The 13,618-nt window shown below is 37.2% G+C and overlaps 1 protein-coding gene across 4 annotated transcripts in view; it reads right to left on the reverse strand.

The window, feature by feature from the left end:
• The window catches only part of LOC121442567 (X-linked retinitis pigmentosa GTPase regulator-like), a 47,254-nt gene that overhangs the window by 1,085 nt on the left and 32,551 nt on the right, over positions 1–13,618 (reverse strand). For 3 of the 4 annotated variants that reach the window (XM_041644152.1, XM_041644150.1, XM_041644149.1), the window contains 3 exons: positions 6,211–6,426; positions 4,681–4,738; positions 3,236–3,312 (listed from right to left, as the gene is read on the reverse strand). In XM_041644152.1, coding sequence (XP_041500086.1) covers positions 3,236–3,312; positions 4,681–4,738; positions 6,211–6,426 — 351 coding nt within the window. Of the gene's footprint in view, positions 1–189; positions 313–3,235; positions 3,313–4,680; positions 4,739–6,210; positions 6,427–13,618 lie in introns of all 4 variants that reach the window. The other variant, XM_041644151.1, reaches the window with a different exon arrangement.

Consider the following 13,618-nt stretch of genomic DNA (forward strand, 5'->3'; position numbering starts at 1 on the left):
CCTTTCAGGATATACCTTTCAACACTAACAATATCTCCAAAACATACCATCATGGTTCTTCAAGGGTGAAATCACTCAGTGTTAACATTTAATGTAAGAAGACTGGATCATTTGGGGACTTCTGTTATCACTGGTGTCCCTTAACTACAAATCATTTCTGCTGTGATATTCTAGAAAAGGAGGGCATACCTCCATAATCCTGAGACCAGCAGCTCCCAGACACTGTTAGGCTTGCCAAATGAAGGCTGTGTGATGCTTGTAGGGCCGAGTCATCAGTGGGAGGGCCGGAGGGGCTGCTCTGGGATGCCAGCACTGGGACATGCAGAATATAGATGACAGATAAAAATACCAGGGATCCTTGGCAGACACAGAAGGGTGTTTAAGAAAGGCTGATGAGGGGCAATGAGTGAGAGGCAGGCAGATGTGGCAAGCTGTCCTTGAGGACTGAGGTTTGTAGGGCCAACATTGGAAAACTAAGGCAGCTTGGAGGAAAGGCCAATATAATAACAAGGGTATTGCCTATGGGGTCATGTGCAGGAGACAGCCGGGAAGACCGTCTTCTGAGGACAAAGGTGTCATCTGACTTAGGACCTTTGAAGATTTATTCTGGAAGAAATCAGTATCTTTCAAAGAGCTATCATAAAATAATGCTTTTGACAAGATGTCAAAACTAGGAAAACCACAAGAAATGAACATTTTACGAGGCTGTATGCACCTCTTTTAGAAATCAAAATGAAGCTAATAATAGTAATTTTCTTTTAATCTTAGAGATGGAGTTAACCGAGTAAAATGCAATCTATAAAGACTTCTAGCAGGAGGTTTATGGATTAAAATGGAGGTACCCCTTTACTTGCTATACTGAAGGGTACCCATCTTGAAAAACTCACTAAGTTAGGAAAGTGTAACTTTCTAATATGTAGGTAATTTCTCAAAAATTTAAAGACAATCCCTGTGGGCCTTTAAAAAAGGAAGAGCAAACTTCAGGGGTGAGCATTTGGAAACTTTTTAGCCTAGCTCCTGGGATTTTAAGAGCTCTGAGTTCATGAAATGTAGGAGATTGGACAGAGTCAACCCTCTCATGATGTGGGACTTCTTAAAGGACTGTTTACGGAAGTCCACATAGAAAGAGCAGGAGAAAACTAAACAGCATATGCCACTTGGCTTTTGAATGACAACAAACATGTTTTGCTGAGGTAAGCTTGAAGTTTGTGTGACCAATGTGGGCAGGGAACCCTTAAAAGAGACATTAGCCTAAAACCGTTTCAGATCTAACAGACAGGCGAATCAGAATTCTCTATGGATGGACTGACATTTAGCTGGGCTTGGGATTTACATGCAATTGTCCTGATTGAACATGCATTCAATCCGAATTTCAAAACACATACAGAAATAAATCACTATTATTAGTAACTGAGCCAAAGCAACCCATAGATTTTTGGCTTTGGAGGATGGCTGACATTAAAATTGAGAAGCAAAAAAATAGAAAATGAGCATGACTGACTTATTTAAAGCAGAAAATATAACAATTTTGAAGTAGAATAAACATAAATTCACTTAACATTAAAGGAGAAAAAAGACTGGAGGGATGGCGAAGAAGCATTTGTTGTTCTTACAAAACAAATAGTAGCTAAAAGTCTATAACTTCAGTCCAATGGGTGTGATGCTATGTTCTAGTTTCTGAGGGCACTGAAAACAAGTGTTGCAGAGACCGGCATGCATGCAAAATACATGAAATACAAAGAAATAAATCTTTAAAGAAATGGGATTGGAGAGATGGCTCAGCACTCAAGAACATGTGCTATTCCTTCAGAGGGCCAGGGTTCAATTCCCAGCACCCATACAGGCTCCCAATCCTCTGTTAACCAGTTCCAGGGACTCTGGGGCCTCTTCTAGCCTCCATGGACAATACATGCATATGGTGCATGCAGGTAAAATGTTCATACACAGAAAAGAAAAATCTTTTTTAAAATGCAAGAAAACATTGAAATTAGTACCCAAAAGGTATGCTAAAAATCAGAACAGTCTCAGCAAAAGAGGAAATATAAAGTCAATAAAAAACAGTAAATTGCTCAACGTATCAAGAGACATAATATTAAATTGATATTAAAACACAAATAAGAGAAAGAAAATATTTATGTCATATTCTGAATGGAGGTACAATGTTCAAATAAATAAATTTTTTATAGTTAACAAATTTTAAAAATATAAATTAAATGACTTCTTAAATTCATGAGTCATAATAAATTTCCACTAAACTAAAATAAAAAAATACATATATAGGCATGCTACAACAAACAAAGACAATTTAAAAAACAAGCATAGATAAAACTACAGGTTATATACAAAGCTCTCAACAATTATGCAAAAATAATATTTATTTTGCAGTGCTAGGAAAGGAATATGGGGTCTCAAGCATACTAGGCAACTGTTCTACCTGAGTTATACCTCTAATCTACCTCTAAAGTAATATTCTTATAGCAGCAATTGCAACAGGTACAATACTAGCCAACTAGCCATACTATACATCACTCGAGAACTAGGATTAGATAGAAATACAGTCAAGCCAACAGAAAATGGAAAGCGTGAACTACCAAAAGACATCTACGAAAAGAACTTCCAAAAGGTTCTTCAGGGTGCATAAGGATCCCAGAGAACAACAGAAAATGGAAAGCGTGAACTACCAAAAGACATCTATGAAAAGAACTTCCAAAAGGTTCTTCAGGGTGCATAAGGATCCCAAAGAGAACATTTGAGAAGTAAAAAGCAACAGTGAGCAAAGCACATGGTATCAAAAGCACGTAACAGCACAGTATGTGACATGAATAAAATCAAACACTGCGGTACAGTAGCTGTAAAATGGAAAGGAAGGGGTGGCAAGGCAGAAAAGTATTGAAGATTCTGCTATTATTTGAGAAAAAGATAAGAACATTGGTTAGTTCCAGACATTAGGTATGCATGGAAAACATTCAAAGTAAAAATCCGGCTTTTCAGGCTATTTACAATGGAGCCATCTAAAATACAGGTAAAAAATAAGGGTAAAATATTTCTACCAGGCAAATGATAACAGAAGAAAGCTAACTTAGTAAAAACATGAGCTACTACTTTAAACCCTTTGCATATTGGGGGTTATAAAACGCATTAAGGAACTCATAGGATGTAGATTAACCTAGGAAAGGTAGAATGGAATTTCAGTACTTCAGTCCTAACACCAAAACGCAAAATTCATTTCACTTACCTTCTTGGACTTTTTTATGGCTTCACTACCTCCCAGAATTTCTGAAGAACTGCTCTTTATACGATCATACAGGTGTCCTACAATGGGATATATGTAAAAATATTATCCTAACTGAAGAGAAAGCAATGTCTCAATGTTTTCAGGAAAACGCTATTAACTCTGAATTGTGAGATAATACAAAAAGAGCTCACCACTGGAGAAGTGGGCAATGTTATACCACACAGTTCTGAAAACTGGAGTCTTACTGGTTAGATGCCCAGAAACTTAACCAGTGCAAAAATATTTAGATTATGAGTATCCAAATATTTTCTACTATGAAGAGTTATCAGGAAATGTTAGCGATGTGAAATATGTACTAGAAATACTAGAACAAAACATGAAAATTAAAGTGTTTTTAAAGACCTGTGGGCAGGGGGCATCTGCTCATGTGTGCATGCTTGTGTATAGGCCAGAGGACAATGGTCCACGTCTTCCTCTATGCTCTCCATCTTAGGTTTCGAGACAGGATTTCTTATTGACTCTGAAGTTCACTGACTGGGCAACGCTAGCTACCAGAGAGCTTGAGAGAATCCTCTTGCATCTGCCCCACCCCACCCCAGAAATACTGAGGTATGTCACCACACTTTTTAATGTGGGTGCTTCAAGTACAAATTCAGGTCTTCATGATTACATGGCCAGGGCTTTAATGACTGAGCTATTTTCCTGGCCCCTACATTACTGATTTTATTAACCGTGGTTTATTTTGATTCTTTGGACTAAAATAAACATGTTACGTTTAATGTTTCAAGTTAATCCATATATTATATAGCTGAATAATAATCTTTAAGAGAAAACTCATGATGCATTGTATTCTTTTGGTTGGATATGGGCAACCATTTGAAGCTTATATTTATTTTTTGATACAAATGCCTACATTCTAAGAATCCTTAAAGATGATAATACTTTAGCATTTTACTAAACATAATCTAAAACTTAGTATTTCGTAGAAGTTAAAAGAACAAAACTGAGGAAACTATTTTTTTTTCCCTCTTTAGTTCTTATTTTATTTCTTCATTTCTGAGGTACTGGGGATCAAACCCAGGGTCTTGACTATGTTTGGCAAGTGTTCTACCACAGAGCTGTATCCCAAGCCTATGAGCAGTTCTTTCTAATGAGAACACAGCAAACAGTCTTACAGCACAAACACAGATGGTTTGCATCGAAAACACAAGGTGCAATCACAGTCTCTGTGTTATGAGCACCTGCTGCTACACTAATAGGCTTAAGAAAAGCTATTTCTTCAATGCCTATGGTGACATTAAAGACACAGGTCTAGGTCCTGGGGGAAATAAGTAGACTCTAGGATAGCCCAGTCATATTACCTTGTCACAGACCCACACACATATACATGCAGTTAAAAATAAGATGAATTTAAAATGTCATTTTAAAGTCAAATGTGTTCATACCTTTAGGATTTTCATTGTACTCACGAAGGTTCCTTTGCATCAGGCTGACACTCTCTTCCTATAAACAATAAAGAAACAGTATGTCAAAACACTTGAACAAAAGAACACATATCTGTGCTGTGCTGACAAACCTAGTTTTGGTTTAGAAGTGCAGTTCTAGAGCCTGCCTCTCAATAACATAGGCATGTGATAAAAGCTTTCCTTTGCTGGGCTCCTATGACATGGGAAGCCTCAGATGTTCAGTGATTGCTAATGTCCTCAGTGACTCTAAAGCAGGCACATGCCTGTAATCCTCGGGAAGCAGAAGCAGAAGCAGAAGCAGAAGCAGAAGCAGAAGCAGAAGCAGAAGCAGGTAGTTCCCACAGCTCAAAGTAAGTCTGGTCTACACAGCAAGTTTCAGAATGGCTAGGGCTATATAGTGTGATCTTTTCTTGAAAAAACAATAAAACTAAATTTATGAACTTAAGAAAACTGTATGATTTTATCCTCCATAAGATGACTAAAGATTGGTAAATGGCACACAATTTCTCTCAAAAATTTACAAGAAATGGATATTTAATGCTTTTTTCTTACTGATCACCAAAACCTAGGCTAATAAAAATTTCCACAAACAGGATCATTTTTTCCTTCTGTAGGAAACCAAAAACTGCCAGAAGTTTTCCCTCAGTGAAAATAAAGAGTCTTGAGAAACAGAGAAACCAAGAAAAAATGACTTCTATATAACAATAGTATTTAAATTAAAAATGGCAGGCACATAGTTGAAAATACCTTTAATACCAGCACCCGGGAGGTAGAGGCATGGGGACGAAGAGTGCAAGGCCATCATCAGTTACACAGTGAGCTTGATGCTAACCTGAGCTATGTGATACTACTGAAAAAATAAGGAAAATGGAAATACAATATCTTAAAAGTATACATTTAAATATAAGGTTAACTATATTTTGGTAGTTGTTTCTGTTAGGAGAAAGAGAATGATTTTTTAAAAGAGTTTTACAAAGCAGGAATGAATACTTCATTAACTAGAAACCATGACTACCTCAGTGTTTTATGAAAGTAGTCTGGAAGGTGAAAATGAACACACCATTCCATTTGGGGTTCAGCATCTTACACATCTGAAATTAATCTGATCATTGTTGGCAGAATCTCGACTGCATCAATGACAAACAGGTTATGACCTCAAATATTGCTGTAACCATATGCATTTACATGTGTATATGTATCAATATATGCACATAACACATGCCATTTCTGCCACCAGCAGCTAGGTTCCCAACTTTTTATCACAAGCATTTCAAAGACGGATACCCAACTTTCTGGTTCACTTCTCAAGAATACACTATCTGTGCCCATTTCCACTCATGTAGCAAGTGTGCTAGAGACAAGGTTTGCTTAGTTCTTAGACTAGACAAACCTACTTTTTCAGTTTATGAATGAAGTGACACAGAGATATTTCTGCTCCCATAGGAAACTGCAATCTACCATCTCCTTTCTCTTAGATGCGATCTCTGGACATAAGCCTTGTCATCATACCTCTTTAATGGTATCATCTGGGTTGTCGTCGAAAGCATCAATAGTTTCTGAGCTTGCTGTTTCAGGAAGCCCATCTTCAGGTACACTTTCTTCTTCTCCGGGTTCCTTCTCTTTTTCCTTCTTTTCTTCTTCTATAATGCCTTCTATATTTGGGGCACTGATCTGCTCATCCATGTCTCCTGGCTCTGGCTTCACAGTTTCTGAAAGCAGCTGATCCTGTGACAAAGGTGATCATAAAGATTTCCTTTTCTTAATGAATAGATAAAGATGCTGCTGCTGTAACTTATATGTGCTCAATGAATGTTTCCACTATGAAATCACATTTAGAAGACGAATACATGAACTACTGTAGAATTCACGGTGAACATCAAGATACTACATCACTGAGGATTCTATGGCTGTTGCTCTGTGTGTGTCTGCTGTTGTATGACAATGCCTAGTGTTCCTGAAAATCTGTTAGTAACATGAAATACATTTTCTGGACTTTTCCCAAAGAATGATCTTAAGCTTGAAAGAAATTAAAAAAAGTTTTTTCCTTACTATAGCATTTTAATAAAATCATATCTATGTATTATACTCATTTTCTACAACAGGGATTTAGAGTCCCCTCCACACCAAATTTATACTTCATTCATATTTATGTGAGGTAAGCTATTTATAATCCAGAAAGAAAGATAATGAACACATTTTAAATGCTATTAAACATGGTATTTTTCACTAAAGGTCACATAAATTATAGCACTTTGAATGTATTATAAACACATCTGGAGGACTACTGTAAACCACAGAAAACACTTACCTTTAAAATTGAGATAATTTAGGAGAGACTGGCAGAATACTGTCATTTTATAAAAAGAAAAGGTAAAGTTTAAGTACATTCTGAAAAAGATAGTCTGGAATGGTCAAGTCTATGTCTTATGTTAGGACCATAGTGAAGAAGTGAATGGGTCAGACAAGCGCAACTCAACCACCACTCCATTGGTCACACACCACAGTGAGCTCTGCTCTTTGGTTTGTCTCAGGCCAATATTCTTTGTATTTCTTGTGAGGGATATCAAAAAAGTCAATATTCCTTGTGATGTTTCAGTTGGCCACCATCTCCCAGATCTTATCACTATAAAATGGGTCAACGTACCGACTCACTTTTTCTATCTTCATCTCCAAACAACCATAGGACTGCAGTGACTAATGAAGATAGGGTACCTGGGCTAAAGCTTTAGGACAGTAGAGGGTTAGAATTTAGTGCACATTGATGCTGAGGCCCCCCAAGAAAGGGTTCTTAGGGAGAAGTGGAGGGAGAGGTAAATACATAAGGAGAGAGAAGGGTAAACTAATGATAAGGATGTCTGAAAAAGTCAAAAGAATACTATTAACTATCCAAAAGAATATACAATACATGTAATTACATGTATACTTACATAGATTAAATGAAAATTTCTCATTTGGGCTGACAATGTTCCCTCTGAGAGTCAAAGATCACCTAACAAAATCCCCAATACCAGCTCTCCTTTGAGTTTTTGCTCAGGGCTGTCCAAAAGACTCCCAAAACATTTAGGTTGTTGCTAATTCCGCTGGTTGCCCCCCAGAGGTAGAATGTTCCTATTGCTGAAGACATCAGAATTTCAGAGCCTTAGAGGCTTCAGAACTGAAACTAATCTGCATGTCCACTCCCTGAAGACTAGCTTTCACAGTACCAGAAGTCACTAGGCAAACTTCCAAAGGAGGGAAGTGACCAACAGTCTCGAATAGCACGTGCTCAACAGGATGGAAACCGTGTCTGATACTGGAAACTTAGTGAAGCACTCAGGGCTAGTGAAGTCATAGATACTGGAGGGCAACCTATAACCACTACTTTACTAAACTAACAATTACGAACAGCAGAATAGACATTATACCCACAGATAAGTGCAGCCCTCACCATTCATTAAGGAAACTGCTCTTAGCAATAGATGGAGACTATTACAGAAAACCACAACCAATCAAAATCCAGTGTTGGGGAGTCCAGTCCCAACAGGTATATCTACAACACACTCCCACACCTATGGCCCAGGGAACATTTTAGAAGAGAGGACAGAAAGACCAAAAGAGCCAGAGGATCAGGGAGGCTGCTCTGAGACTGTGCCTCTAAGTAATGTGAGATGCGGCACCCACAATGTTTCATCAACAAGACAACTTAAACAAAAATACCAGCAGACATGCCAAAATGAACAGGCTCGTGAGGCCACAACTCTACACAAAGAACAAGAGGCAACTAAGAAATCCTTAGAGTAGAATTAGTCTCCCCAAGGAAAGTGCACACTGATTGGTTATCCAGTACCAATGGTCAGCCCTGAAAACATCCATATGAATACATACATGAGTAATATTATACAGACTTGGCAGGTTATATTTAGGAATACATATGTATATACATACACATATATGCATATGATAACTATTAATGAAAAATAACATGAGTAATATTATACAGACTTGGCAGGTTATATTTAGGAATATATATATATATACACATATATGCATATGATAACTATTAATGAAAAATTAAATCCACGACATTGAAAGAGAACAAGGAGTGGTATATGGGACGTTTAGGAGGAAGGGGAAGTGAGAAATATTGTGACTCTATTAAAATCTCAAAAAAGTGATTCTGTAATCAAAATTTTAAAACAGTTTGGGCAAAGTTACAGAGTTTCTTTTAAAGTTTTTTAGCATGCTAGCACACACTGTAGACTTTTTGAGTGTAACTATGGCATATTACTCTTTTAAAAATGAAGATCTTAGAGATTCTTTTAACTGGCCATTGTGATTTGATGCTTAAGGTGACAAACGAGATATTTCAGAAAAGTATCTAATTGTGCATATTAAATTCTGTATTTTAATGGTGCAACCCTTTAATACAGTTCCTCATGCTGTGGTAACCCCAACCATAAAATTATTTTGCTGCTATTTCATAACTATAATTTTGCTACTGTTAGGAATAGTAATGCATATGCATATATGTATCATCTGATATGCAAGATATCTGATATGTGGTCTCCAAATGGGTTACGACCCACAGGTTGCGGACTACTGTGTCTAACTCCTCACTTACTGATGCTTTCCCTGAATCCTTCCTGAGGTGCTCTAGTCACAAGAAGGCTTTCATTAGATCTAGTTAACTCGATACATAAGCTAGTGATTGCCAGCAACCTCTACTGAGTTCCAGACACATATGGTGACCTGGACACTGAACATCTGGAGACCATCACAAACTAGCAAGTGCAGAACTGTCATCCTGGCCTGTTTCTACTCCCTTGTTAGTAGTCACAGTGAACAGCACTCTTTCCGCCCAGGTCTCTAGGCCAGAAGAAAGCAAGGCTTCACTTTCCTCTTCCCTCCTAGCTACATCTTTGTCCTAAACCCTCTAATTCCCTGATCCATATCCCCCATCCTCATCCCCACTGTCTATTTCACTCTTTGCCTGGTCTACTATAACTGGCTCCTACCTTCAACACCTGTGCTCCTGCCTGCTTCAAATCATTCTTCAAATTGCCACCAGAATAACTGTACACCACCTCAAGTGTAGCCACTCTACTCCTTTTCCCTGTAATATCTTGTATCAGCATATAAGGCCCTTTGCTGGTTAAGTTTTAATCAACATGATTCATTTCAAGTTTTCCCTACTCACTCCTGGTAAGTTCATTCTCAACCCTTTCACATAGGAGCTGAAGTTAATCTGCTAACATACTCTATGGTGCTAATGACTTTTCCTGCTGGCTTCTAGAGTCCTCTGAAATCAGGGGCCATATCTTAAGTCTTACATAGCCAAGACACAAAACTTATCTTTAATTAATCTATTTTTAAAAAGCAAGCCATCCATGCATTTTGGAACTGAATTTTCATCTTAACCTGACTTTGGCTAAGGACACAGAAGCAGAAAAACAAACAGCACTGTTAAGAAATAGTCAAGCATACAATTAAGAAAAAAAACATGCTAAAAAATGAAAAGATCAAAGCAGAGGTTCCTTGGTGTTTCCAAGTGTTCTTTGGAGAAATATATCTTTAGTCTTCCTGCAGTTGTGATGGGGGAAGGAAGAACAGGGCCATGGGAGGCCAACTGTAACCTGCCCTCACTTGAGGTCTATCTGACTTGAAGAAGACCACTCACTTTTTGGTGCTAGATACATAAATACTTGATGCCAGACATTAAACTGTATGTTACGAACTAATCATGCTATATGACATCAAATTTTCATAATGAAAAGAACAAAGGAAAAGATTACAACACCTTCCTTCACTATTGCATTGGTGGGAGAGAGCACACCACGTAAGCCAATCTCTACAGTGAGTCACTATCACTCAAAACACATCTCAGCGTCACTCACCTTGATGGCTGCTGTTGAGCAGCCATAGATGCTCTGCAGAAATTCTCTGCAGCTTACCTGAAAGTCTCTTTCTGCCACAGTTCGCATTAGGAAACTGTACCTCAAGGGATTCTACATATACAATGCCCCACCTTCCCCGCAGTAATGACTAGCAAACTATAGCAAACACGTGAGTAATCAGAGGATATACTGTGCCTGGAATCCCAGCACTGGAGGGGTGGAGACAGAAGGATCCAAAGTTCAAGGCCATCCTTGCCTGTGTAGTGAGCAAAACACTTTCTAAGCAAGCTTGGGTTTTGAGAGACCCTGTCTCAAAAACAGAATAAGAACTAGCTTTTGAAATCTATGTAAGCAGCTGTCAAGTCACAGGGATCAAATGGTCTCATCCTTTACTTGTCTTTTTCTCTAATGATGACATCTGTACACATGGAATAACTTCTACTTATGAAAGCTTATGTTCTTTTATGGGCTGTCTCAATGTATCACTAACCACCACAGAACTCCTATCCATAAGCTTTAGAGAGTACCGGGCCTACCACATGTGTGATTTAATGTGTTAGCTGAACACTGGGCAAAGCAAGTTAGCATGCTTTATTTAGGGCTATTGTCACTTCCATATAACTTCATTTGCGTGAAGCCTGGGTGATTTTTGTAACTAGACTTAAGCCTTTTTTTTTTTAAATGAGGAAAAAATGAGGAACAGGAATAGCAGAAAGTCTGGTGTGGCAAAGTTATAACAAAGTTGTTTGTAGCTAGAGGCTTTTATAGCTGTTCCCATCACTTAGGCCTCCCATTCTAATTCTGTATACATTAAAAAAAAAAAAACAGACACCTACAAAGGCGAAGAAGAAGCTGGTGTAACTTCATACAGCTTGAAAGCACACACTGTAAATAGGGCCCTGAACTCAAAGACTATGCAAATGCTCTTTTGACTATAACTTGTAGGAATTACTACTTCTAAAGGGTGCACCAAGTTTGGGGGTAGGGAAATGCAAAGAAATTGGTAAGAAATGCTGCTTGAAAGGGAATATCTCTATCAGTTCAAATGGTAAAATAGGTGCCATTTGATGTCAAGAATGCATCAGTACTGCTCTTCTTGGAAGATGAATGCCTCTGCCTTTGCCATAAATAACTGGATGTTTAGATTTTTGTCTCCCGGGCATTCTCATATGAATTTCCTTTATGACCTTCATGGCTGCCATCCCTCTTATTTAATCTTTTCAAATCTATTTTTAAATAATTACCTTTGGTATACATATTTAATCGCACTCTTCATTCTACTCTCCAACAATGAATATGGTAGACTTTGGCCAAGGATTATAGTGTCAAAATAGTGGAGTCCAGTATTCAGGGAACACTGGCAACTATCTTTGCAGCAAGTTATAATTTACAGATTGCTCTAAGGAAATGCTACTTCACTTGATTCTTGTCATCTATCTCATGCTAATTTCCACAGAGAATAAAATATATGGAGTTCAACTACACAAAATTCACAAAAGTTACCATGAAAGTCTTCCTTGAAAAATGTATAAGAAATCACTCATGCCCAAGGTATGGAGAAGATGAGACAGGAAATCCATGAAAAAGAAATAAAGAATAGACAATCAAACTAGCTATATTATATAAACCTAGTGAACCAGGCTTCTTAAAAGTTCAGTATCTTATGTTAGACAGTTTTTCTTTCCACAAACAATATTGAGTATATACATTTAATCTTTATTTTACTTGAAAAATTCTGAAAAGCAACAGACAAAATTACAAAAGTCAATGAAAATACATTGAGGACACAACACATATGAAGAAGGAAAGCACTTACAGTAGAGTTAAAATAGAAATGACTTGAGTTCAGAAATTTACAATTACAAAAGACAAGAGACATTAAAGTTATCATAACTTTTAAGAGCAGAAAAAGGAATTTTAAAATAAAACTTTCTTCTTGAAACATTTAAACTTCTAGGAACCCCTATATTATATGTTTAAGTTGACTGTCATTTCATGAGTTATAATATCATACATCTAGATAGAAATTTTAAGAGATAAAATTATTAGCCTCCAAGATCTAAAAACAGCTGTTGCTTCATAGATTTTTATCAAAAGGGACAAAAAATGTCATTTCTTTAAAATATCAATTTCTCACTTCAGTTATCATCAATATCATCATTTTTTTTTTGTTTTTCAAGACAGGGTTTCTCTGTGTAGTCCTGACTGTCCTGGAACTCACTCTGTAGACCAGGCTGGCCTCAAACTCACAGAGATCCGCCTGCTTCTGCCTCCTGAGTGCTGAGATTAAAGGCATACGCCACCACTGCCTGGCAAGAGCATCAATTCTTATTAAAAAATTATAGGTAGTAGAGACTAAAAAGGGGTACCTAAATATTTATTAAAAACATCAAGTTTTGATAGCCCTTAAGCATCTGTACTGTTTTTAAAAGATTGAGTTTTATATACAGAGTACTTAAAGTATGCTAGTATATAAATCTGTCATTCATAAGGAATATACAAAGTTAACTATAACAGACAGCCTTTTAGTATTTTCTAGTTATAGATTAGTAATTTGGGGGTAACAGATATGAGTTTAGGATGAATCAAGACTTAACAACTCCTCTTGTTGCCTTTGATATCTTCTTAGTACAACTGACATCAGTTGTTTTTTAACCATGTGTAACAGTACCATTATAACAAATCAGTTTACTAATCTGTAGTGAGTATATTTATTATGCATAAGGCATGCAAATTACTTCACTGTCCATAATCAGGTCAAATTTAGTCTGTTACTTCAATTCCAAATAAAGTGGTAAAATATTATTCCAGAATTTTTTGGAACCTGGGAGTCCATTCTCTAAAAGTTGTTTTGACTCCACTGGCATTTTAGACCTCTGCTCTTTCCCCCTTCTCCCTAGGTTAGTACCAGGCTTTTCCGAATGTGTTCCATGTCTGCCATTTTTCATAGAACCCTTTATTTTACTCACTTTTTGAGACTGTTTTCTGCCTTCCTTACTTTCATTTTCATCTTCTTTTCTACCTATCTCCTTATATTTCCCTTC

This window comes from Microtus oregoni, unplaced genomic scaffold (genome assembly GCF_018167655.1).
Source record: "Microtus oregoni isolate MIOR12 unplaced genomic scaffold, Mior012 000092F_000, whole genome shotgun sequence".
Taxonomy (NCBI): domain Eukaryota; kingdom Metazoa; phylum Chordata; class Mammalia; order Rodentia; family Cricetidae; genus Microtus; species Microtus oregoni.